The sequence below is a fragment of the Rhinopithecus bieti genome, unplaced genomic scaffold (genome assembly GCF_001698545.2).
Source record: "Rhinopithecus bieti isolate Rb0 unplaced genomic scaffold, ASM169854v2 scaffold_32081, whole genome shotgun sequence".
Lineage (NCBI taxonomy): Eukaryota > Metazoa > Chordata > Mammalia > Primates > Cercopithecidae > Rhinopithecus > Rhinopithecus bieti.
The window spans coordinates 2,023,526-2,051,025 of NW_016814436.1; the positions used below are offsets into that span (position 1 = coordinate 2,023,526).

At 41.8% G+C, this 27,500-nt stretch overlaps 2 protein-coding genes across 3 annotated transcripts in view; one reads left to right on the forward strand and one right to left on the reverse strand.

The window, feature by feature from the left end:
* Positions 1-9,286, forward strand: part of NQO1 (NAD(P)H quinone dehydrogenase 1) — a 20,202-nt gene extending 10,916 nt beyond the window's left edge. For both annotated transcript variants that reach the window (XM_017850761.1, XM_017850762.1), the window contains exons 4-6: positions 3,272-3,385; positions 5,534-5,635; positions 7,411-9,286. In XM_017850761.1, coding sequence (XP_017706250.1) covers positions 3,272-3,385; positions 5,534-5,635; positions 7,411-7,716 — 522 coding nt within the window. In that variant the 3' untranslated portion in view covers positions 7,717-9,286. The remainder of the gene's footprint in view (positions 1-3,271; positions 3,386-5,533; positions 5,636-7,410) is intronic.
* A 10,571-nt stretch (positions 9,287-19,857) lies between these two features.
* The window catches only part of NFAT5 (nuclear factor of activated T cells 5), a 53,261-nt gene continuing 45,618 nt past the window's right edge, over positions 19,858-27,500 (reverse strand). Inside the window, exons 8-10 of the mRNA XM_017850740.1 lie at positions 24,622-27,106; positions 23,224-23,467; positions 19,858-22,393 (exon numbers count right to left, since the gene is read on the reverse strand). Of these exons, the coding sequence (XP_017706229.1) occupies positions 23,232-23,467; positions 24,622-27,106 (2,721 nt within the window). The 3' untranslated portion in view covers positions 19,858-22,393; positions 23,224-23,231. The remainder of the gene's footprint in view (positions 22,394-23,223; positions 23,468-24,621; positions 27,107-27,500) is intronic.

Here is a 27,500-nt window from a genome sequence, read left to right on the forward strand (position 1 = left end):
TTTTTGAGATGGAGTCTCGCTCTGTCACCCGGGCTGGAGTGCAGTGGCCGGATCTCAGCTCACTGCAAGCTCCACCTCCCAGGTTCATGCCATTCTCCTGCCTCAGCCTCCTGAGTAGCTGGGACTACAGGCGCCCGCCACCTCGCCCGGCTAGTTTTTTGTATTTTTTTAGTAGAGATGGGGTTTCACCGTGTTAGCCAGGATGGTCTCGATCTCCTGACCTAGTGATCTGCCCGTCTCGGCCTCCCAAAGTGCTGGGATTACAGGCGTGAGCCACCGCGCCCGGCTCGCTATGGGATCTTAAACAGTCACCCACTTTACTGCATTCTCTGCAAATAAGGGTGATTACTTTAAAGGTGCAGTATTACATGGATTTCACAGATATTGGGAATCTGGCTGTATTGCTGTTGCATATGTAAATGCAACTGCAAGGCCAGGCGCGGTGGCTCATGCCTATAATCCCAGCACTTTAGGAGGCCGAGGCAGGCAGATCACTTGAGGTCAGGAGTTCAAGACAATCCTGGCCAACATGGTAAAACCCAGTCTCTACTAAAACTACAAAAATTAGCTGGGCATGGTGGCACGTGCCTGTAGTCCCAGCTACTCTGGAGGCTGAGGCAGGAGAATTGCTTGAACCAGGCAGGTGGAGGTTGAAGTGAGCCAAGATTGTGCCACTGCACCCCATCCTGGCGACATGGCGACAGAGCGAGACTCCGTCTCAAAAAAAAAAAAAAAAAAGAGAGAGAGAGAGAGAAAGAAATGCAACTGCAGAGATGCTGTACAGCCCTTGAGCTTGCTTTTTTCCATGTACTTAGTCTCCCCTTCAGTTAGCAATTCCTTCAGTTAGCAATTCCTTCAGTTAGCAATTCCTTCAGTTAGCGATTCCTGTTGGACTGTCTCAAAATTTGCAGCTCTCCTCCTTTCTCCATAAGAATCCCAAATACTTTGTAGAATAATCCATGACACATTGACTTCCCTGCCATTGTAGCCTGCCAGCTGAAGGGGGCTTTGAAACCCTGCTGAACGTGTTCCTGCAGCAAACCACAGCCTTTCTTCTTCGGGAAGCAGCCTCACCATTTAGCAGACAATACTGGGATTGTGCGTGAATCTCGTCAGTGATCTTTCCTATAAATGTGACTGTACTCAATGACTTTGCTTTTACCAATTCCAGCCAGTCTTTTGATATTGAACACAGAATGTATATGATCCTGGAAACCACGAAGAGGGTGGTATAGGCTGTGGCTTTTTTTTTTCTTTTTTTTCTTTTTTTTTTCAGTTATTCAATCAGCTACAAAACATCCAATCCTTGAAGTCCTTTATTTTACCCACAGGCCTGTTGCTAGGAATCAAAGCCACATGCCACTAGCCAGTACCCCAAAGGATGCCTTTAAAAAAAAATTAAATTGGAGACAAGGTCTCACGGTCGCCCAGGATGGAGTGCAGTGGCATGATCTCTGCTCACTGCTGCCTCAACCTCCTGGGCTCAAGTGATCCTCCCACCTCAGTCTCCTGAATAGCTGGGACTATCGGTGCACGCCACCATGCCATGCTAATTTTTAATTTTTTTTGTATGGATAGGGTCTCACCATGTTGTCCAGGCTGGTCTCAAACTCTTGGGCTCAAGTGATCTGCCTGTCTCGGCCTCCCAAAGGGCTGGGATTATAGGCATGCGCCTGTCATATCTTTAAATCGTGAATCAAGGATAAGAAAACCTCCTGGTATAGTCTGTACTCTGCTTTTATTAGGATAAGAGGTCAGACAAGACTTTCTCATGGGAAGTCCCTGATGAACCTTAGTCTACTAATTATTATTTATTATTTTTATTTTTTAACATTTTATTTATTTATTTGTTTATTTATTTGTTTTTGAGATGGAGTCTTGCTCTGTTGCCCAGGCTGGAGTGCAATGGTGTGATCTCGGCTCACTGCAACCTCCGCCTCCTGGGTTCAAGCCATTCTCCTGCCTCAGCCTTCCAAGTAGCTGGGACTATAGGTGTGTGCCACCACGCTCGACTAATTTTTGTATTTTTAGTAGAGACAGGGTTTCACCACGTTGGCCAGGCTGGTCTCAAACTCCTGACCTCAAGTGATCCAACCACGTTGGCCTCCAAAAGTGCTGGAATTAAAGGCGTGAGCAACCGCGCCTAGCCACATTGATTATTATTATTATTATTATTATTTAGAGATGGAGTCTTGCTCTGTCACCCAGGCTGGAATACAGTGGTGATCACAGCTCCCTGTAGCCTCCAACTCCTGGGCTCAAGCAATCGTCCTGCCTCAGCCTCTCACATAGCTAGTACTAGAGATGTGCACCACCACAACAGGCTAATTTTTAAATTTTTTTGTAGAGATAGAGTCTCACTTTGTTGCCCAGGCTGGTCTCAAACTCCTGGGCTTAAGTGGTCCTCCCACCTTGGCCTCCCAAAATACTGGGATTATAGGCATGAGCAACTGCACTCGGCCATCACACTGATTATTAGTTTGCATTTTTGAGTGATTTTGTTTATTCTAAGTGATACGATTTTTTACCCATGATAACAAGGGACAATCATAAAAGGAGGAAGGCCTATCTTCATTTTTTTCCACGATGGGGTCTCACTCTGTCACCCAGGCTGGAGTGCAGTGGCACGATCTTGGCTCACTGTAACCTCCGCCTCCCAGGTTCAAGTGATTCTCCTGCCTCAACAGCCTGAGTAGCGGGGACTACAGGCGTGCACCACCACGCCCGGTTGATTTTGGTATTTTTAGTAGAGATGGGGTTTCACCATGTTGGCCAGGCTGGTCTCAAACTCCTGACCTCAAGTGATCCACCTGCCTCCGCCTCCCAAAGGGCTGGGATTACCGGGGTGCGCCACTGCGCCTGGCCAACAGTCATATTGTTGATACTACACCTACTAAAGCAAACTCTTGGGAAAATACTGATTGAGGCGACACCCTAAAGCAAACCTTGTTTGCAATCCTTGCTATTTAGACTTTGCTGACAAATGTGATTTCATACAAACAAGTTTCATATCAATAAGTCTTCTGTGTATGTAGCTTCCTTGGACCCACTCAATATTTGCATTTTCAGGGAAAAAGAAGACTGTCAAATTGGCTGACCAAGGACAATAATGATCTCTTTCCTTAAAGTGCTAACTCCCCAGGAGGAATGGGAAAGGCGTGAAGAGGGGCTCCCCAACAGAGCCATAATGGGGAGCAGCTCAGAACCCCAAGTCGCCTTCTGGGCTTGGGGAGCCTCTGGTCTGAACTTGATGATGTCTTCTGTCCTGCAGTTTCCCCTACAGTGGTTTGGAGTCCCTGCCATTCTGAAAGGCTGGTTTGAGCGAGTGTTCGTAGGAGAGTTTGCTTACACGTACGCTGCCATGTATGACAAAGGACCCTTCCGGGTAGGTAGACGGTTCTGAATGCTCTGACAGCCGGCTTCTGGGTGGTCTGTCCTGATGCAGGTTTTTTTTGTTTGTTTGTTGTTTTTTGTTTTTGAGATGGAGTTTCCCTCTTGTCGCCCAGGCTGGAGTGCAATGGTACATTCTTGGCTCACTGTAACCTCTGCCTCCTGGGTTCAAGCGATTCTCCTGCCTCAGCCTCCCGTGTAGCTGGGATTAGAGGCATGGGCCCCACACCTGGCTAATTTTGTATTTTTAGTAGAGACAAGGTTTCTCCACATTGGTTAGGCTGGTCTTGAACTCCTGACCTCAGGTGATCCACCCCCCCCTCAGCCTCCCAATATGCTGGGATTACAGGTGTGAGCCGCCGCGCCCGGCTCTGATGAAGGGTTTTGAGCACAATTAGATCCTAAGCCTAGGCTCTGGGTCCTTTGGGAGAGATGCATGATCAAGTTTTTACAGATGGAATGACATGATACTTGGGATTTGTTTTAAAATGCTCCAGAGGCTGAGCGTGGCGGCTCACACCTGTAATTTCAGCACTTTGGGAGGCCAAGACAGGCAGATCACCTGAGGTCAGGAGTTTCAGACCAGTCTGCCCAACATGGCGAAACCCCGTCTCTACTAAAAATACAAAAACTAGCTGGGTGTGGTGGCAGGCCCCTATAATCCCAGCTACTTGGGAGGCTGAGGCAGGAGAATTGCTTGAAACCCAGGAGGTGGAGGTTACAGTGAGCCAAGATTGCACCACTGCACTCCAGCCTGGGCAACAAAGCAAGACTCCGTCTTAAAAAAATAAAATAGGCCGGGCGAGGTGACTCAAGCCTGTAATCCCAGCACTTTGGGAGGCCGAGACGGGCGGATCACGAGGTCAGGAGATCGAGACCATCCTGGCTAACACGGTGAAACCCCGCCTCTACTAAAATACGAAAAAAAAAAAAAATTAGAGGGGTGTGGTGGCGGGCGCCTGTAGTCCCAGCCACACGGGAGGCTGAAGCAGGAGAATGGCGTGAACCCGGGAGGCGGAGCTTGCAGTGAGTGGAGATCGCGCCACTGCACTCCAGCCTGGGCGACAGAGACTCTGTCTCAAAATAAATAAATAAATAAATAAAAATAAAAATAAAAGGCCAGGCGTGGTGGCTCACACCTGTAATCCCAGCACTTTGGGAGGCCAAGGCAGGTGGATCATGAGGTCAGGAGATCAAAACCATCCGGTGAAACCTCGTTTCTACTAAAAATACAAAAAATTAGCCAGGCGTGGTGGTGGGCACCTGTAGTCCCAGTTACTTGGGAGGCTGAGGCAAGATAATTGCTTGAACCTGGGAGGCAGAGGTTGCAGTGAGCCGAGATCGCATCACTGCACTCCAGCCTGAGTGAGAGAGCGAGACTCTATCAAAACAAAACAAAATTAGCCAGATGTGGTGGTGAGCGCCTGTAATCCCAACTACTTGGGAGGCTAAGGCTGGAGAATCACTTGAACCCGGGAGACAGTTTGCAGTTAGTCGAGAGGGTGCCACTGCACCCCAGCCTGGGTGACAGAGCCAGACTCTGTCTCAGAGAAGAAAAAAAATGAAAAAATAAAATAAAATAAAATGCTCCAGAGAAAAAGGGGGTCATGGGTCGAGCTAAAACTAGAATGGCGAAATACTGAGAGATGAAGGTGAGTGATAGATGCAGTACTATTTTCTCATTTACGTGTGTTAAAAAATTCCATAATAAAAACAAAAGAAGGCCCGTCTTCGTGTTTCGGAGGCCCAAATCCTGCACAGGGAACCCTTCGAGACCTTCCAGATGTAAGAACTTGTCCTACGCCATGCCTAGCCCGTGGGAGGATGGATGAGAACGGCCAGTAACTCCACCTAGGCAGCCGGCAGCCAGCACTGATTTTGGATGTGGTGACAGCCTCGCCCTGAGCCACACGTAGGGGTTTGGAATCCTTGGTTTGCCCCAGGCTGTCGGTCTGTAGACCGTCTAGGCTGGCACTCCTGCAGAGTCATACTGTGTAGCTCAGGGGAGCCAAAGTAGGACGTAACATAAAGAGCAAATAGGACAGACTTGTGTGTTCTTGTCCCTGGAGCTGTTTCATTAACTTCTTGTCACCAAGGGGATGTGGAGGGGAATGAAGTTTGTTACTGTTTTTTTCTTTTGCAGAGTAAGAAGGCAGTGCTTTCTATCACCACTGGTGGCAGCGGCTCCATGTACTCTCTGCAAGGGATCCATGGGGACATGAATGTCATTCTCTGGCCAATTCAGGTACCTCATTTTCTTTTCTTTTTTTCTTTGAGATGGAGTCTCGCTCTGTCACCTAGGCTGGACAGCAGTGGCACCATCGCGGCTCACTGCAACCTCTACCCACCAGGTTCAAGCGATTCTCTTGCCTCAGCCTACTGAGTAGCTGGGAATTACAGGCGCCCGCCACCACACTCGGCTAATTTTTGTATTTTTAGTAGAGACGGGGTCTTGCCATGTTAGCCAGGCTGGTTTCAAACTCTTGACCTCAAATGATCCTCCTGCCTCAGCCTCCCAAAGTGCTGGGATTACAGGCATAAGCCACTGCACCCGGCCAGGTACCTCATTTTCAACGAACCTTCAGGGGAATTCATTAATTGAGCCTTCTGTGGGGTTCAAAACCTCAAGCTAGCATCTGAAAATAGATCTTGAGTTGTGAAGATGAAAGCGTGGTCATGATTCAGAATGACGTGAGCTTCCTTTAGGAACTTGCCTGCCTTCCTGGGTGCCTGTGTGTGTGAAACACACCTGCGCGTGCGTGTGTTCAAACAGCATTCTCTCCCAGCCAAGGACTAGTGTGAATCACTACCCTTGATTTGTTTAGCCGTGGGCCCTGGTCTCGCCAGATGACTGACATCTCTCTCCAGCCTTCCTGTCCTTCTCCAGGTTGCTGATACAGTCCTACAGACTATCAGAGCCCAAGACAATTTAAGAAATGATTTACTGCGAGGCTGAGGCAGAAGGATCGCTTGAGCCCAGGACTTTGAGACCAGCCTGGGCAACATAGTGAGACCTCATCTCTACAAAAAAAAAAAAAAAATTAGCTGGGTGTAGGTAGTGCATACACCTGTGGTCCCAGCTACTTGGGAGTCTAAGGCGACAGACCCAGGAGTTCGAGGCTGCAGTGAGCTATGATCACACCACTGCATGCCAGCCTGCGATACAGGGTGAGGCCCTGTTTCAAAGAAAAAAGAAATAATTTGTCTAGCCAGTTTATACATGGATAAAACTGAAGCCTGGGGTGGGCTTATTGGTGTTACCAGAGCCTCAGGATAATTTCTATAAAGAGGGCGGTTGGAGAGAAGAGCCAATGAGTGGCCACTTATGAAAATCATTTATCAAGACTCATCTGGGCCTGCAATCCCAGCACTTTGGGAGACCAGCACTTTGGCGGATCACTTGAGGTCAGGAGTTCAAGACCAGCCTGGTCAACATGGTGAAACCCTGTCTCTACTAAAGATACAAAAATTAGCTGGGCATGATGTACAAGCCTATAGTCGCAGCTACTCAGGAGGCTGAGGCAGGAGGAGAACTGCTTGAACCCAGGAGGCAGAGGTTGCCGCAAGCCGAGATTGCGCCACTGCACTCCAGCCTGGGCGACCGAGCGAGACTCTGCCTCAAAAAAAAAAAAAAAAAAAAAAAGAAAAGAAATAGAAAAAAAGACCCATCTGTTTATATGGAGAGGTGGAGAAATGCACCTACTGCAGGTCTTGGTGAGTCACCTGCCAAGAAACTGAGACTCCCTAAAGTAAGAGAACTTCCAGCCTTCTTGGCAAAGGATCCAGGTTGGCACAGTTTCAAGGGTTTATGCATTTAAAGAAGAGCGCACTTGAGAAGGCTAAAATTGGTAATGGCTAGGTATAGGGTAGGAGAGAGACACCAGCTCTGAACTGATTCTCTAGGGTGCCTGAGGCCTCCGCATCAGTGTTTTACTGGGAAGCCCAGACCAACTTCTGTTGTTTATAGTACAACTGCATGGAATTGGTTGACTTACCTCTCTGTGCTTTTTGTATCCTCAGAGTGGCATTCTGCATTTCTGTGGCTTCCAAGTCTTAGAACCTCAACTGACATATAGCATTGGGCACACTCCAGCAGACGCCCGAATTCAGATCCTGGAAGGATGGAAGAAACGCCTGGGGAATATTTGGGATGAGACACCACTGTATTTTGCTCCAAGCAGCCTCTTTGACCTAAACTTCCAGGCAGGATTCTTAATGAAAAAAGAGGTACAGGATGAGGAGAAAAACAAGAAATTTGGTCTTTCTGTGGGCCATCACTTGGGCAAGTCCATCCCAACTGACAACCAGATCAAAGCCAGAAAATGAGATTCCTAAGACTGGATTTCCTTCTAACATGTTATCAAATCTGGGTGTCTTTCCAGGCTTCCCTGACTTGCTTTAGTTTTTTAAGATTTGGGTTTTCTTTTCCACAAGGAATAAATAGGAATCGACTGTATTCATGCATTTTGGGATCATTTTATTATTCAATGTAACTGATTCTTCTGATTACTATCATGGCATATAACCAAAATCCAACTGGGCTCAAGAGGCCACTTAGGGAAGATGTAGAAAGATGCTAGAAAATGTTCTTTAAAGGCATCTACACAACTTAATTCCTCTTTTTAGGGCTAAAGTTTTAGGGTGAAGTCTAGCTAGGTATCATTCAATTCTCTGATGATCTATTAATCACCTCTCTGTAGTTTATGGCAGAAAGGAATCACTCTGAGAAAGAAAAGACTGAATCTACCTGCCCTAAGGGACTTGTTTGTTAGTAACCTAATGCTTGTTTATATTTCTTGCTTTCAATTACAATGCAGTGACTAATATGCCTAGCAGGAGTATCACTGTTCTTCAACTTTCATTGTTTGTATACAGTACACAGATACCTTGAAAGGAAGAGCTAATACATCTCATCTTTACTGCAGTCATCTACTTTATTTTTAATTAAAAAAAATTTTTTTTTGAAACAGTCTTGCTGTGTTGCCTAGGCTGGAATGCAGTGGCATGATCTCAGCTCACTGCAACCTCTGCCTCCCAGGTTCCAGCAATTCTCCTGCCTCAGCCTCCCTAGTAGCTGGGATGACAGGAGCCTGCCATCATGATTGGCTAATTTTTGTATTTTTGGTAGAGACGGGGTTTCACCATGTTGGCCAGGCTGGTGTCGAACTCCTGACCTCAGGTGATCAGTCTGCCTCAGCCTCCCAAAGTGCTGGGATTACAGGCGTGAGCCACCGTACCTGGCCCTTGCAATCTTCTACTTTAAGGTTTGCAGAGATAAACCAATAAATCCACACCGTACATCTGCAATGTGAATTCAAGAAAGGAAATAGTACCTTCAATACTTAAAAACAGCCTTCCACAAAAAATACTTTATTTCTGATCTACACAAACTTTTGGAAGGTTATCTTATCATTGCTAAACTGATGACTTACCACGGGATGGGGTCCAGTCCCATGACTTTGGGGTACAATTGTAAACCTAGAGTTTTATCAACTTTGGTGAATAGTTTTGGCATAATAGTCAATTTCTACTTCTGGAAGTCATCTCGTCCCACTGTTGGTAGTATATAATTCAAGGAGAATATGATAAAACACTGCCCTCTTGTGGTGCATTGAAAGAAGAGATGAGAAATAATGAAAAGGTTGCCTGAAAAATGGGAGACCTCAGCCTCTTACTCGCCAAGAAAATGAAGGGATTGGACAGACCTGGAGAACCTCCTTTACCAGATGCTGCCTGGCACTGGTGGTTTTTGCTCTCGACAGTATCCACAATAGCTGACGGCTGGGTGTTTCAGTTTGAAAATATTTTCTGTTGCCTTCAACTTCACTGCAATTTTGTGTAAATTTCTGAAAGATCCGAATTAAATAAATAAAATTCATTTCTACAAAACAGACCCACACTCATTGGTAACAGTGAAGCTAACGATAGCGGAATCTAGTGGGTGACAGATCAGAGGATTCAATCGTAAACTGCAGCTGGAAGTACCTTGGTGACGTGGCTTGACAACTCACCCAGCAGGGCTGCTTCCTACTAAATGGTAACGGAACAACCTATTCAGTCCTCTCAGGGAATTTAAAAGAGAGCCAGGAAAGAGAGTGGTATAGAAATGAAGAAAAACAGGCCGGGTGCAATGGTTCACGCCTGTAATCCCAGCACTTTGGGAGGCTGAGGCGGGTGGATCGCCAGACATCAGGAAACCCCATCTCGACTAAAAATTTAAAAAATTAGCTGGGTGTGGTGGTGCGTTGTCTGTAATCCCAGCTACTCAGAAGGCTGAGGCAGGAGAACTGCTTGAACCTGGGAGGTGGAGGTTTCAGTGAGCTGAGATCGTGCCACTGCACTCCAGCCTAGGTGATAAGAGCGAGACTCTGTCTCCAAAAAATAAGAGACGTCTATTAAGACAGCCAGGTGAGGCTGACAAGTAGGCAGTTGGATAGGAGGAACCTGGAGTTAAGGCAGAAGTTATGGCTGGAGATGCACATTTGGGAATCTTCAACATACAGATGGTGTTGAAAGCAATGAGATTGGCTGGGATCAATCTCATTAAGTTTTGAGAGAAGAGATTTGATGATTTACCTCTGGGGCTCGACAATGTTAGGAGGTGAAGATGAGAGTGAAAAGCAGTGGTCAGATCCTTTTGTAGTTCCTAAGTGTGATGTTTGGGTGTTCACGTGCATGTGTGAGATGTGCCACCCTTGAACCTTGTTATGATGTCAGTACATTTTCCCATCTGACATGAAACAAACAAAAAACCAGTGTTCAGGGATGCAGGAGAGCTGAGTGTGGTGTCCTGAAAGCCAAGCAAAGAAAGTGTTTGAAGATGCCAGGGGCAGTGGCTCACGCCTGTAATCCCAGCATTTTGGGAGGCTGAGGAGGGTGGATCACCTGAGGTCAGGAGTTCGAGACCAGCTTGGCTAACATGGTGAAACCCCATTTCTACTAAAAATAGAAAAAATTAGCCGGAAGTGGTGGTGTCTGCCTGTAATCCCAGCCACTAGGGAGGCTGAAGCAGGAGGATCGCTTGAACCCAGGAGGTGGAGGTTGCAGTGAGCGGAGATCACGCCATTGCACTCCAGCTTGGGCAACAAGAGTGAAACCGTCTCCGAGGGGGAAAAAAAAAAAAGAAAAAAAGAAAGTGTTTGAAAGAGGGAATGATCAGGTATGTTAAATACTGCTGACAAGTCAAGCAAGACAAGGCCTGGGAAGTGACCACTGGACTTGGCCGTGTGGAATCCATTCGTTGATGACATTGACAAAGCACCATTTCAGTAGAGTGACGTGATGAAAGCCTGATTTGAATGGGTTTGAGAATGGAAGGAGAGGAACAGAAATAGTGTGGAGGAAGCTGTGTGATCAAAGAACAAATTTTTAAAAAGAGATCAGAGACATTAAAACAAATTTATATGTCAATGGAAATGACTCAGAGAGAGGAAGTTTTGATGCTGACGACAAAGGGATATCTTTGAAAAACTCAAAATGCTATGTTTGTATATTTATCCCCTCCAAAACTCAAGTTGAGGCCAGGCGCGGTGGCTCAAGCCTGTAATCCCGCACTTTGGGGAGGCCGAGACGGCGGATCACGAGTCAGGAGATCGAGACCATCCTGGGCTACACGGTGAAACCCCGCTCTTACTAAAAAATACAAAACTAGCCGGGCAAGGTGGCGGGCTGTAGTCCCAAGCTACTCGGGAGGCTGTAGGCAGGAGAATGGCGTGACCCGGGAGGCGGAGCTTGCCAGTGGAGCTGCGATCCTGGCCATGCCACTCCAGCCTGGGTGACAGAGCGAGACTCCGTCTCAAAAAAAAAAAAAAAAAAAAAAAAAAAAAAAAAAAAACTCAAGTTGAAATTTAATCCCCAGTGTGGCAGAATTGAGAGGTGGGGCCTTTTAAGAGGTGACTGAGGGCCAGCATGGTGGCTCACACCTGTAATCCTACCTAGCACTTTGGGAGGTAAGGTAGACAGATCACTGGAGCCCTGGACTTCAAGACCAGCCTGGGCAACATGGTGAAACTCCATCTCTACAAAAAATGCATAACTTAGCCAGGTGTAGTGGGGTATACCTGTAGTCCCAGCTACTCGGGGTAGGGACTGAGGTGGGAGGATTGCTTGAGTCCGGAAGAGGCTGCAGTGAGCCGTGATTGTGCCACCGCCCTCCAACCTGGGTAACAGAGTGAAATCATCTCAAAAAAAGAGTAAGACCACTAGTGTTGCTGTTGAGAAACTATAGCTATCTTTTGATTTCTAGAGTCCCTACCCTGTTCTCAGCAGGGATAAATGATATTTTGGTTCTCTTCTAGGCTTAGATGGCTGCAGAGAATTTGTTTCTTGTAAGTTAATAGAGTAAGGCTCTCACCAGCTTGGAGTAGAGAAGGACAATTCCTTTCTTATTCTAGACACTGTACTTAAATTATGTAACTGAGATTGCATCAGATTTTCTGGCAGCCCCATACTACTGTAGTCCCATCTTCAGATCAGTATTTTGCCCACATAAGCTGTTTTTTTGAACCAAAATATATAATTTGATATTTATACTTATTACATTTCATTTGGTTATTGCTCATTTCCAGTGCTGTTGAAGTCAATAAACACCGAAAGACAATTTTTATTATTTTTTTCCTTTTCTTTTTTTTCGGACGGAGTCTCTGTTATCCAGGCTGGAGTGCAGTGGCATGATGACAACTCACTGTAGCCTCAAACTCCTGGACTTAACTGATCCTCTCACCTTAGCCTCCTGAGTAGCTGGGACTATGGGCGCGTGCCACCATGCCTGGCTAATCATTTTGTTTTGTATATATGAAGTCTCACTTTGTTGCCCAGGCTGGTCTTTGAACTCCCAGGCTGGCTCAAGTGGTCCTCCTGCCTCGACCTCCCAAAATGTTGGGATTACAAGCATGAGCTACCATGCTTGGCAAATAATACTGTATTTAGAACAGCAGCATTGTTAAAAAAAAAAAAAAAAAAAAACATATATAATCATAACTCATTTAGATATGTATATGTATTTAAATGTATTAAGAATTGTCACTCCTTCATAGAATCAACAGATACTGTCTATATTTGATAAGAAGGTATAAGTATACTGTCTAAAGCAATGTCTTTTAAGATTCAGTTAGACACAATTTTCAGGATACCCATGTATCTGTATTAGCATTTATTATTTTTCTTTTTTAATCTTTTCTTCCTTTTCCTTTCATTTAAACATTAAAAAAAAAAAGAGACAGGGTCTTGCTATGTTGCTCAGGCTGGTCTCCAACTCCTGACCTCAAGTGATCCTCCTGTCTTAGCCTCCCGAGTAGCTGGGATTACAGAGGTATGAGCCACCGAGCCCAGTGATTTAATATTTTTCTTTAATTTGACTCACTTTTTCCTTCACTCTGGTAGGTAGACACATTATTATTTTTTATTTTATATTTTAATTTTTTATTTTTTTTTTGAGACGGAGTCTCGCTCTGTTGCCCAGGCTGGAGTGCAGAGGCCGGATCTCAGCTCCGGCAAGCCCGCCTCCTGGGTTCACGCCATTCTCCTGCCTCAGCCTCCCGAGTAGCTGGGACTACAGGCGCCTGCCACCTCGCCCAGCTAGTTTTTTTTTTTTTGTATTTTTTAGTAGAGATGGGGTTTCACCGTGTTAGCCAGGATGGTCTCGATCTCCTGACCTCGTGATCCACCCGTCTCAGTCTCCCAAAGTGCTGGGATTACAGGCTTGAGCCACTGCGCCCGGCCTATTTTTTATTTTTTAGACAGAGTCTCGCCCTGTTGCCCAGTCTGGAGTGCAATGGTGCGATCTCTGCTCACTGCAACCTCCACCTCCGGGGTTCAAATGATTCTCCTGCCTCAGTCTCCCAAGTAGCTGGGATTACAGGCACCCGCCACTATGCCCAGCTATTTTTTGTATTTTTAGTAGAAATGGGGTTTCACCATGTTGGCCAGGCTGGTCTCGAACTCCTGACCTCAGGTGATCTGCCTGCCTTGGCCTCTCAAAGTGCTGGGATTACAGGCGTGAGCCACTGCGCCCAGCCTATATTTTTTTTTCTATTACACATCAAAACACTTATACATGCAAGTTTAAAAATAGTGTTTATCCATGTACCACAGGTAGTTGTGTACCACACTCTGATATGCACTAATTTAGAGATGTAGAAATACCACCAAAAGAATAAACAGAGATTGTCTCTGGGCATGGGACTGAGGGATTGGGAGACTTGGTTTTCATCAAAAGCACCTCCATATACATGTATTGCTTTACTAAACATGAAACATTTAAGTAAAACAAAAATTCTGTCACACTGAGTCACTTATACTCTGCCTGACAAAATGGTAGATATGTTGATATTTCACACCTCCTCCCTAATGATTTTATAATTTCAGCCACATACTCATGCTGCTCAAAACTGTCATTCATGCACACAATTCCATTCACAAAGTTTGAGGAAAAAAAGACAGCTATCCACTGCAAAATGAAAACTTTCAGTGTTTTATTTTTGACTGCAGCTGTTTACAGAAATATAGTTGCGAGTATACAAATGTTCCAATAGAAGCAAAATATCTTTTTAATATTTAACAAGTTATCACAGATAGCTAAAAACATAGATGCAAATGAAATTCCCCCAGAGAACAAACTGAAAATATCTGGTATCAGTGCTCTGAAATCCCAACTATGAAAGCCATATACACAAAAATGTAACCCTTATATCATTGCAGGACAATGGAAGAAGGCAGTTCAGTGGTTGATCAGTGTGCTCAAGCAAATAAAATTAAATAAAAATTAAAAATGGCAGAATGGTAGCTAAACCGCTTGAGAACAGGTTAATGAAATTATTGATAGTATACTTAAAACACTAAGAAGTGAATGAAACTCAGTTAAAGTTGTCAAAAAATTAGCAACTACTTGGAGCTTATCAATTAAAAGGAAACAATGTGAGTAGATACATTCATTAGATCAAAAGAAATTAGATCAAGTTCACTGGAATCAGTCTGTAACTACTTAAATCACAATGACTTCTGTGCAGGAAAGGTTTTTACTGGACACAGAAATCTGATTCCAAGCCCACTCTTCAACAGCTGAGATTTTGTGTGTGTGTATGTATGTGTGTAAGTGTGTGTATATGTTGTCCTGAGGTTCATCAGCTAAAATAATAATAATAAGCAATCCCTAAAAATATTTCAAACCAGGCAAATGACTTCTGGAAGAGAGAGAAAGGAAGGGGAGAGGGAGGGAGAATATGAGTAAGCAAGCAGGGTCATATGGTTAAACACATAATTTTTTAAAGGATGATATTACAAGTGGGAGTCAAAGAGAACTGTGGTAGAATGTTTTGGGTATAGGAATATATTATGCAATAAAGTGGGGAAGAGAAAAACGGAATAAGAAGGGAGGAATGTAGCTAGAGCAGCTCCCAACAGTTTGCCTATGTATTTGCCAGCACCAAAATTTGTAGAGTAAGCCACTTACATTTCCACTGCAAGTATTAAGGAAAGACAGCAGTGATTTTTATAAAGTGAGTATACATTTATTTTTATTCTGAAATGTGAATTTTTCTTTCACGAGTTAACTAACTGGTAATTTGTAAACAGTGGGAAGAAGATTAGAACAATTATGGAGGTACTGAATTACACAAGGAGATTAAAATGAAATGAATCAATCTACCTATCTTGTGGTTAGTTTATATTTACCATGATGCATACACTTGAGAAAGGAGAAATGCCCAAATTGTATAATGCATTATCTTGTTTATTATTTATTTTAGTACATAATTCTTGTCTGAAACATAAGCTCCAAGGATAGCTATATCTCTACTGATAGCTTAGTTCTTATACAAAGCAAGCTACTTTTGAAGAAGTTTTACCTATTAAAAAAATAAGGTGCCATGTTGACCTGGTCAGCCATCTCGTTTACTATCTCAAATACAAATATAAATACAAGGAATGATGATTTTGTTCTGAGGGTTGGTCTAGCCAGAGCAAAACTGTGGTCTGCTGGTAAAGTACTAGGCAATGAAAAGAAAGCTTGTATTACACTGCCCATAATGTACCCATTTTATGGATAAACAGGAGACTTTAGCACCGGTCAATTATATTAGCTACTTAAATGTCATAACAATTAAACATAGAACACTGCACCTATATGTTTAAATCAGTCATTTAATGTAAACTTTTTAGTAAGTGGTAGGAAAATGCCAAACTAAATTAACTGAATTATCAAGAATTAGACTAATTGTGTATGTACATAAAATACACTATATCTCTATAGGCAGTACTGAGAATAAATTATCTTTGCCAATAAAAGATTATAGATAACCAGGTTAAGCTGAATTTACATAAAGAACAATGTATAACTGTATCAATCTCAGTGGAAGAAAAACTCTCTACATCTCAAAAGAGTCTTAGACCAGTGGTTCCTAAACTTTAAAGTGTGCATCAGAATCACCTGGAGGGCTTGCGAAAACAGATTGCTGGGCCCTATTCCAGAGTTTCTGACTCAGTAGGTCTGGGATGGGGCCCAAGAATTTACATTTCTAACTAGTTCCCAGGTGATACTGATACTAGCTGGTGGGCTGAGAACCATACTCTGAGAACCACTGGTTTGCACATACTACATATGTAGAAAAAGATATATTGTAATGTTCTTATATACATGGCACAAAATATATAGAAAGACAACTGGTTTTAATGAATTCTCAAACATGTAGGTTAGTAAGCTGAATGTTTCTAAAGTAATGTGCTAAAGCGTAATCATTTCCCCTTATAGTAATTATAGTCAATTACATTTCAAAGTCTTAAGTCCTACACAGTCATTTTAGAAAAATCCATATAACATTTATACCAAGTTGGCTATCCAAAAGAAAAGGGACATAATATTCTAAAGAGTTAAGATGAATTCATTAGGAAGGAATCATTACTATACAGCATTCTTGGCTTCTTTGGAATGATTAAAGTGCATAATATCAATAGGGTATTAAGAATTTGCATAAAAGTTTGCAGTCCTCAGTGCCACTAACAGTCACAGAAATACTAGTATGGGGAAAGCAGCCCTATCTCAAAGGTACAACTATCCTGACCTGTTGCTGATGGCTCTTTCTTCAAGCACCACCACCATGGTAAGGAGCTGGAATACAGGCAAAATTAACAAAAACCAAGGCACTCCATCCAACTTTATCTGACCAAAAGGAATTATCTTAGGTCTGGAGGGACTCAAATATAACTTTTTTCTCATTTCCTTTGACACTTTTTTTTCTAGGTAAATGAACTGAGGACAGACGAGAAGTACACTGACATAAACAACTTTGCCCGGTCTAGTTTAAAAAAAAGTGACATAATCAGGCTTTACCTAAACTATGTTTTAGTGATTTATTTCCATCTAATTAACATCAAAGAAAATGCTTTAAACACTTTCTTCCTGAAATTTACACACATCTATGTGCATGGAGTTTCACAGATGCTAAAATTCTCATCAGTATTCAGATAAGACCTACCATTAGCTGGTTGAGATGAAGACAAACTTAATTTATATAAAGCTTGAACAGTCTAATTCTGTAATCTTTTACCCTCTCCCAAAGAAACAATTCTAGTAATGTACCTTTTCTTTCATTCTTAAGCCAAAGGGAAGAAATGGAGAAAAGAAGGTTTAAATGGAAAAAGTGAAAGCTGGGACCTATTGAAACTATTTGTTTATGTGTTTTTGGAAATAGTGAAACATAAAATTATAAATGATAAAAAGGCACTTTTCCATAGCATTTGATCTAGATATAAAATATTAATTTAAAAAATTTCCTGAAAGAGAAAGTAGAGTAAAAACATAATTTTGTTAATAAATGAGGCTAGAATGGCATAAAAATAAATGGGGATTAAAGAAGTAATTAGGCCAGATGTGGTGGCTCATGCCTGTAATCCTAGTACTTTAGGAGGCTGAGGCAGGTGGATCACTGTGTTAGGAGTTCGAAACCCGCCTGGCCAACATGGCAAAACCCCATCTCTACTAANTTTGTTTATGTGTTTTGGAAATAGTGAAACATAAAATTATAAATGATAAAAGGCACTTTTCCATAGCATTTGATCTAGATATAAAATATTAATTTAAAAAATTTCCTGAAAGAGAAAGTAGAGTAAAACATAATTTTGTTAATAAATGAGGCTAGAATGGCATAAAATAAATGGGGATTAAAGAAGTAATTAGGCCAGATGTGGTGGCTCATGCCTGTAATCCTAGTACTTTAGGAGGCTGAGGCAGGTGGATCACTGTGTTAGGAGTTCGAAACCCGCCTGGCCAACATGGCAAAACCCCATCTCTACTAAAAAAATTTAAAAAAATTAGCTGGGCCTAGTGGAGGGTGCCCGTAATCCTGGCTACTCGGGAGGCTGAGGCAGGTGAATCGCTTGAACCCGGGAGGTAGAGGTTGCAGTGAGCCGAGAACGCACACTGCACTCTAGCCTGAGAGACAGAGCAAGGCTCCGTCTCCAAAAAAAAAAAAAAAAAGTAAAGTAACTAGAGCACTGGGACCATCCACAAATGATACTGTAGATATTATTCTGATATTTATTACATCATAAGCATTATCTCTACAATTTTGCTCTAGTGACACTAACAAGCAGAGAAGAAAACCTCTTTTTAATACATGTTATGAGGTGCATAGGCAGTTATTTTTCTAACCTATGGTCTTTCTTCATGGAGTCCCTCCACACAGTCTAAGGCATGCAGATATAAGACAGCTATCTTGGTTAGGGATAAAACCTATGGTCATAAAGCAGAGGAAAGCTAATTAATTTTAAAAATCAATTAGGAAACAGACATTGGAAGAGAAATCTTCATCAGAAAAATGAAAAACTATAAGATTACTATGTATGGTGAAAATGTATAACCATGGTGACTTTGAGTCTTTAATTATTAAATCATTTTATCCTGGTCATTATTTGTTGATGCATCTAACAGATTCACTTTCCTAAAACCAGCATTTATAAAGGCTTAAATGGTCAAAAAGAATTATCTTAGTTCTTGAGGGACTCAGATACAACTTCCTCATTTCCTTTGATACTATTTTTCCTAGGTAGATTAGCTGAGGTTCTGATGGGCAAGAAATGCACTAGAATAAACTTCCAAACTACAGCACATGTGATATTACAAAAAATGAAAATAAAAGGCAAGGAAGGATGGATGGAAGGAAGGAAGGGAGAAAGGAGGGAGGGAGGAATAAGGGAAGGAGAAACGAAGAAGGCAGGCAGGAAGGGAAGAAAGAAGGGAGGAAGGGAGGCAGGGAGGGGAGGAAAGGGAGGGAGGAAGGAAAGTCCTTCATTAATACTTCTTCTATAATAAAGCCCTTAAAAACTTGTTCTTTTTTTAAAACGATTTGTTTTAAAACAGATTTGCATAACACGATACTTTAATCATAAAAGTAACATAATCAAGCTTAGAGGCAAAATATGACTTCGAATGATCTTCACCCATGTTGGTGTGGATATATAATGGAATGACAATAAGGAATCACACACATACACACACACACACAGAGAGAGAGAGAGAGAGAGAGAGAGAGAGAGAAAGAGAGAGAGAGAGAGAGAGAGAAGCTCCAAGCATTAATGTGAGTTGCTGAAAGCAAGAACAATTAAATGTAACAATATAAAGAAGAAAAGGTGGCTCACAGTTTATTTAGGTCCTTCTGCCATAAATACGTTTAATAAATTGTTGTTTCTATGGCCTTTGCTGGCTCACTGAGTCTCTCCCATATGTAGCTATAACTTGTAACAGTAATCAGGAAATTGCATTATTAGCACAAATATCAACCACTGAGCTTCAAAGAAGATGAATACTCTTTGTAGCCAAACTGTATTTTCAGAACGTTGTACTTAACATTGACCTTTAGGGGTAAGGAACATTTAACAATGTAAAAAAAAAAAACAACAACAAACCTATTATTATTGAACAAGAATATGGTAGCATAGCACAGCCCTTGTATAAATAACCACAAAATTTATGAGAATAAAAATCGGGTTTTCTGCCTCCATCCAATCAAACCACTACAGTTCAGGTATATATTCTGTTCTAAACTTAGATATTATAAAACAGAAAATTGGTCCCAGTGACTTGGCATTGCCAATCAGCATTTGATAACAATAAACCCCTTGCTAAACCACAGAAGTCAGCACACAAGCCAGTTGCCACTTCATCCACAGTTCTGTATTAACAATCATCCTAATTAGAACTTGAACAGATAGATTTCTTTAGTCTCCTATGTAATCTCTTAGAAAAAAGTTAAGAAAATTCAAAAATAACTTACAGATTTTTATTTCTACTACTTCTTTTTATACCTGCTGGGTTTGCTTTGTCTGAAATTTCAGTCAACCCTACTTTAGGGTTAGAGTTTTACATTTTCAAACTGAAGCACTGGATTGTGTGGCTGATCCTCCTCATAACCTGAACTATACTGGGTAATTTTCCCAATAGGGGCTGGGGGAGAAGAGATACACTGAGGAAAATACTTTTGGTTCAGAGAATGTATAAAGTAGCTCTGGATATTACAAGATGGGAAAAATGTTATTAAAATTACAAACATGGGTTTTCTTAGTGTCTTTATAAATAAAAGGCATAGAATACAGAAAGCCAATTAATAATAACAATAACAACAACAATAAAATATTAAATATATAGTGAGCAAAGACTGAATGGCTCATTCTTGTGAAACACCATTTGACGCAATTGCCTCAATGGGTTTCCTGACTCTAACACTTGGCTGAGTGAAAGCTCCAGCAAACACACAGTAAGCTGCCTTTAGCCCACTACTAACATCAAGGAACTGCCTGATGGAATGGCCACAGATGAACAGGTCATTTGTTTCAAAAGATACTTAAATACTCAATAAAGACATAACAAACCCCACCCCCCCTCACTGTTATCAGACGCCACGTTGTGGTAGAACATCAGACAAACTCACAAATTTACCACAAAAATGTGTGGCAAAAAAGAATAGTTTATATATATGTATATATATAAATTTCTATATTTATGCCAATGTACTCACTCAGTACAAATAGCAAAATAGTATACCATTTCCTAAATACAAAATATAGCTTTCCAAAAAAATGAAACACACATTAGATATAAACCATCCAAAACTTGAACGATTGAAAACTGTATTCAAAATTAAATGACCCAGAGTAGGTCTCTTTCTGAAAAGTTCCCTTCATATCGGCAAGAAGCCTGTACTACTGAAAACGTAATTCAATGCCTCTCAATCAGAGAGAGAAAGAAAGAAAGGGGTGGAGGTGGAGGGAAGAAAACGTGAGAAAAAAGAGAAAAAGACAAAAGAGCACATTCAAAGAACAAAGGAAGATCATCACAAAAAAAAAGAAGGAAAAATCTGGCTGTATAAACAAAACCAACACCACAATTCCACACAGTTCAACTAAATGTACAGGATAGAAAAAAAAAAAGAACAGAAAGTTAGCCTTCAACAATTAACAGGTTATTTTTTGTACACTTAAAAAATAAATGAAACGAACAAGGATACCAAAACATTATATCAACACATAGAAGCCACACACACGTTGGCCTTACACTGCATTGACAGCTTTACACATGCCAAAAGGAAGATGAGACATAAGCATGTGTCCAGACACAGGTGGTAGTGAGAAGCAGGCATCCCACGGGTGGCAACAACGCCCAAAACTGTATAACTAATGCTACAACTGCCAAGTTCTGGAGTGTGTTATTTTGCTCTTTATAGATGTAACACAAGTTAATTCTTCATTTTAAGTCAATGATATGACCCTGTAAAGCCTAAGGCTTGTGGGAACCATCAGGTAAGTGACCACTTCAAACTGTAAAGCACTGAGGTGACAAGTGAATTTATACTCACTGCAGATCAGGGAGAAGTGATGTTTCAAGAAATTTTAGTTTGCCTTTTTTTTAAATTAAAACTTATACTGTTTCCTATTAGAGGGAAAAATTTGAAGACTTCAGAACAGCACCGTTCATGGGGAAAAATGTGTTGTTTCTCAGGAATTAACTCCCAATAATTCCTAAGACAGTACTTTCTGCCCTGTGCTGCAGGACTGCTAGGTCACCCTAGATAAAAGTGGCCAAAGATGCTACAGGGTCATAAAGCCAGTAGTATATCAATAGTTCTCTAAAGTAAAGTGAAAAAGAGATGAAAAGTAATATAGATGTATATAAAAAGGGAATACCAGCCTAAGACTGGGTTAAGAATAAAACACTCAAATTTTTCTGTCAATTTAAACTACTGTAGGAGGATATCAGAACATAATTTATCATATATTATCCCCTTAATTTTTTACAGATAAAGATAATTATTTTTCTATGCACAGTTATGGCTAAACCCCTTAGTAGAAACCCAGAGAACTAACAACTCTCTGAAAAAATAAAATCAATGGTATTCCAGCTGTTCCCAGTTTTCTAAGTGTATCATCTGCCTTTGTGTTAAATCAAGAGTTATTTTATCTGCATATACAGTTTACTTGTTAGAATGTTACCCCTTCAGTTTCTCCAATAAAACTGAAAAAAGATTCCTTCACTTTGGCCAACAGCTGTGCCTTTCATATTGAAAAAAATCACAGCCTTAGTTACTATTGAACTTTACTTTTTCAAAAGCCATTACTTGACTAAAACAATGCAGGAAAGAAAATAATGAAGAATGAAAGTAAACATGATATATTATTTTCTAATAGCAATAATAACTGAGTGGTCCAGCCTTTAATTTAAACTGTACATTTAAGGAAATTGCGCCTAGGAAAATAATAACAATTAATTCTGCCAGCTGGAAACTCAAATAGATTCTCAGTCATCACTGTTATTAGGAATATAAAATATGAAGATGTTAACATTGGTGGTTAGTCACTGCAACAAGCAGCATAGGTGTGCTCTTTTGCAGTCAGAATAAAATCTATCAGTTTACTCAAATACAGTTTTTCATATTTTGTTTTGTTTTTAAAGTAATAATTCTCATGGAACCACAAGATCTCAGGACATCTTGGAATCAGGATTTTCTTCACGGAATTTCTAAAAAAGAGAAAAAGTTTAATGTAACTTACTAGGGAGGGAAGTATTTATAAAGTGTCTGACACCCTGAATGATCCTAAAGTATATTATGGCACTATAAGTAAAACTTTTTCATATTTGATGTTCCACAGACTTTTCTGACTCAATATTTATTTCTGGAGGAAGGGATGAATGAGGCATGATTATATCCAATATATAGTACAGAGGAAACACATTGTGCATGCTCATCAGATGTTTTGTTATTCCAAGGCAAAGAAGCTCAGAAGCAGAAGGAATGTCCAATATAGGTTGAATATCCCTTATCTAAAATGCTTGGGATCAGAAGTATTTCCGATTTCTTTTTTGGATTTTGGAATATGTACATATACACAATGAGATATCTTGGGGATAAGACACAAGTCCAAACATGTAATTCACTTCTGTTTCATATACACCTAAAAAGATCTATCACCGCTGAAGGGAGCTGGGAGAATCTTTTTTCCCTCAGGGACAGCAAATAAACTGCATGTTGCGAGCCTGCATTTTGACTACGACCCTATCATATGAGGTCAGGTGTGGAATTTTCCACTTGAGATGTCATGTCAGCACTCAAAAAGATTCGGATTTCAGAGCATTTTGGATTTTGGATTTTTGGACTAGGGATGTTTGGTCTGCATTAACTATATGACCATAAGCTATCATTCAGAATAATTTTATTCAGAGTAAAAAAGTATCATCTTGTGAGAAAGCCACATTTTAAAAGTTTAGAACTAAACTACTATTACTTAACCTAAATCTGTTAAGAATAAAATTTGATGCTTTCCAATAAGAAGCCAAAATGCAATACTTACATATCCAGTTAAAAGGAGCCAGTCAAGTTGTTCCCTTGGTTTTGCAACGAAACAAGCAAATCAATCTTTTCGATGTTCTGGTTGGTGTTTATAGAGGATGCCAGTGGAGAATTCTCTGGCATTTGCTGAGAAAGAAGTGTTGTCACAGGTGGCTGGCCCTCATTTTGTGGTTGGCCTGGCTGACTTATGGCCATCAACTGATCAGGCAATGTAGCTGGTCCAGAGGTTAAAAGCTGACTACAGTCTGCAGAGACATTGAAAATAGAAGGTATCTGGTTAGTAAAGACTCATGAAAAGATATTCGTTGTTGGGGAAAATTCATTACTGCATTCTCCTTGTACATTACTAAAAGTTAGGCACTTGACAGTCCGAGAAAAAGGTTTTCACAGACTGACACAGGAATTCATCTTAGGTTTCCTTTAAGCAGTCTAAAAATACAACTTTGCTTAAATACCAAAAGTCCTATATAAATTCCTTGGTATATTAACATTAAAGATGGGTTTCTTTTTTTTTTTTTTTTTTAGACAGAGTCTCGCTCTATCGCCCAGGCTGGAGTGTAGTGACCGGATCTCAGCTCACTGCAAGCTCCGCCTCCCAGGTTTATGCCATTCTCCTACTTCAGCCTCCCGAGTAGCTGGGAATACAGGCGCCCGCCACCTCGCCCAGCTAGTTTTTTTGTATTTTTTAGTAGAGACGGGGTTTCACCGTGTTAGCCAGGATGGTCTCGATCTCCTGACCTCGTGATCCGCTGGTCTCGGCCTCCCAAAGTGCTGGGATTACAGGCTTGAGCTACTGCGCCCAGCCTAAAGATGGGTTTCTACCTCCTTAGAAACTACTGACTTCAATTGGCTAAGATATTATGTCATTCTTACTTCGTTTTCCTTTTAAGTTTATAGCTTAAAATGGCAAACACACATTTTTATACATTGCCATATTTAATCCTCCCCAAATCCATGTAAAGTATGTAATATTATCACCATTTTAAATGAGAGAATTGAGACCCATAAAAGCCAAATAACTTGTACAAGATCTCATAGTCTATAGGTGATAGAATTCTAACTACAATCTACACTCTTAAAACAACTGTACAGGACGGGTGCGGTGGCTCACGCCTGTAATCCCAGCACTTTGGGAGGCTGAGGCCAGCAGATCACTTGAGGTCAAAAATTCGACACCAGCCTGGTCAACATGGTGAAACCCCGTCTCTAACAAAAATACAAAAATTAGCTGGGTGTGTTGTGCAAACCTGTAATCCCAGCTTCTCAGGAGGCTGAGGCAGGAGAATCACCTGAACCTGGGAGGCAGAGGGTGCAATGAGTTGAGATTGCACCACTGCACTCTGCTTCCTTCTAATAATAATAATGACCAATTAAGTAATGAAAAATTAGAGTTTCTTACTATTTTGAATGCCAAATAAGAACATTCCTGATGTCTGCTGAGATGAGCCAGGAGAATTCTGTAGTTGGTTCATTGTGCCTCCTGCTGTGTTGTGAAATAAAGTAGCCTGTGGCTGAGGCGAAGATGTGGCTCCTTGAATTCCAGGCATGTTGTTCTGAGGGGAATAAAGAGGAGACTGTTGCATATCTTGTTGATTTATACTGGTCTGCAAGGCAGACATGGATGCTGGAGATAAGAAGAGTGTTACTTGCTGCTCTTGAGAACTAGGTGACCCTTGTACCAACTGAATCTGAGGAGAGCTATGGAACAAGGGGGTCTGTGATGATTCCGACTGGGTAGGACCTGGGTTCTGAAGTGAGGAAACTGTGGACTGACTCTGAAATTGCATGGGCTGTTGCTCTTGATTCATTGGGGCCATATTACTTTGTTGGTGAAAAATTGACTGGTTCTGTTGCTCCTGATTAGCCATTGGATTTTGATTTGGGTTGAATATCATGTTTGGTGGTGGTTGCTTTGGAGACGCCATTGTAGCCATGGTATTCTGATTACTGAATAAAATGCCCTGTTGTTGTTGCTGCTGCTGTTGCTGCTGCTGTTGCTGCTGTTGCTGCTGCTCCTGGGATGGAGAGTTACTCTGCATGGCAACTATTGAGTGCTGTGACTGGAACATGGTTCCTTGCTGGCTTTGAGGCATTGGATTAGGTGGAAGGGAGCCCAGGGACACCTGAGGCTGAAATAAACCCTGCTGGGGGGGTTGTGCCTGTTCTTGGGAAAGCATAGGGGTCTGGATGTGTGATATTGGAGCTTGCTGTTGGAAAGCAGCTTGTTGTTCAGTGTTTGATGTTGACTGAAGTGGAGAAATTGAGTTCGGTGCTGCAAAAAATGCTTCTTGGGCTACTGTGTTAGTCTGAAGATTATTCATAGGACTCTGGGAAAGAAATATGTTGGTTGACTGCTGGTCTTGAGGAACTGAAGAGCCCTGTAACACAGCAATGGTACTTTGAGAGTGAAACATTGGAGGCTGCATTTGTTCAGAGGAGGTTGTAGAAGTCTGACTGTGGACAATAGGATTTGGACTATGAAAGAGAGAACCTTGAGTTTCCTGGGAAAGATTCTGAGTGTCGGCAATAGGATTTTGAGGATGAAAAAGTTGGGCCTGTGAATGAGAAGACTGCTGCAAAAAATTTCCAGATTGAAGTGACATCATCTCATTCCCTTGCTGGAATAAACCATTACCTTGTTGCTGGGTACTATTCTGAACACTCATCATACTTTTTGTGGATGAAAAAAGGTTAACTTGAGGTTGATTGTCCCCACTATGTTGCATTTGGACCATGGTCTGAAAGACACTGTTCTGAATCTGTTTTGCTTGTGTTCCAGTTTCTTCTCCATCTCCTGAACTTGATGTCTGAAACATGGTAGTGCCAGGGGTTGCAACCTGCTGTGTGGTGGTTGTAGAAGTTTCATTTCCAGAAACTGCAGGAGGAGAAGAAAACAATTCACACTGCATTTGCATATCCTCATTGGTAGACAATGCACTCATCATGTGAGAAGTCTGCTGGTAAACTGGCGATTGCTGAAGGTTTCCATTTGCTGAAGCAGTTGAAGGGAATAATTCTGACTGAATCTGGGCAGCTGCCTGGCAGATACTCTGTTGCATCTCCATCACCATTGCGGCTGAAGATTCCATCACTTGCTGTTGTTGCTGCTGCTGCTGTTGATTAGATAACGTGTTTTCAGACTGTGGATGAACACTTTCAGCTCTTCCAGGTAATAAATTATCTGGTCTGGTATGGACTGTTGGCTCTGTTGAGGAAAACATTCCAGGGCTTACACCACTCTGAATTTGACTGACTTGTTGAAAAATATCTGCACTAAGCTGCTCTTGAACATTCTCATTACCATCTGGAGCAGAAAATAAAACTGAAGATAACTGTTGCTGTGCCTCTAAAACTTGTTGGACCAAGTCAACACTTCCACTGCTGCCACTAGCAGTACTGCCTGTAAAACTCCCCGCTTGCAGCTGCTGAATAGTATTCTGAAGCTGACTCACACTATTTGGTGATGGAAAAATATTTGATGAAATCTGCTGCTGTAAAGTCTGTGCTTGTTCTTGTAGTGGTGACTGCTGCTGTTGTTGTGACGCCTCAGTCAGTTGTGACAAATTAACCACTGTGCCATCTGACTGTAATACCTCTCTAGACTGACTTTCTCTTGTCTGAAACTGTGTAGCCTGCTGCAATAATGCCTCGCTGTTGGGCAGCTGACTAGAAGCAGAAACTGCTGGAAAAGTACCAGGCTGTGAGATGTCCTGGGTTTGAATAGTTGTCAGGGTCTCTGGGTTGTATGCCTTGGGCTGAATCTGCTGCTGTTTTTCATTTTCAGAAGGTAGGTGGGAAGATGATGGTGATGAAAAAGAGCCATTTCCTGCTATGTTTGAGATGTTTTCTAATGCTTGCTGAGTTGATCCGACTGTCTTTGTAGTCTAAAAAATAAAAGTCCCCAAATAATATGAATATATAAACATTAAATAAGTTTGTAACATACATCAAAAATCACTATTGTTTGGCCAGGCGCGGTGGCTCAAGCCTGTAATCCCAGCACTTTGGGAGGCCAAGGCGGGCAGATCACGAGGTCAGAAGATCGAGACCATCCTGGCTAACAACGTCAAAACCCGTCTCTACTTTTGAAAAGACAAAAAATTAGCCGGGCGAGGTGGCAGGCGCCTGTAGTCCCAGTCACTCGGGAGACTGAGGCAGGAAAATGGCATGAACCTAGGAGGCGGAGCTCGCAGCGAGCCGAGATCATGCCACTGCACTCCAGTCTGGGCGACAGAGAGAGACTCCGTCCGTCTCAAGGGGGAAAAAAAAATCACTATT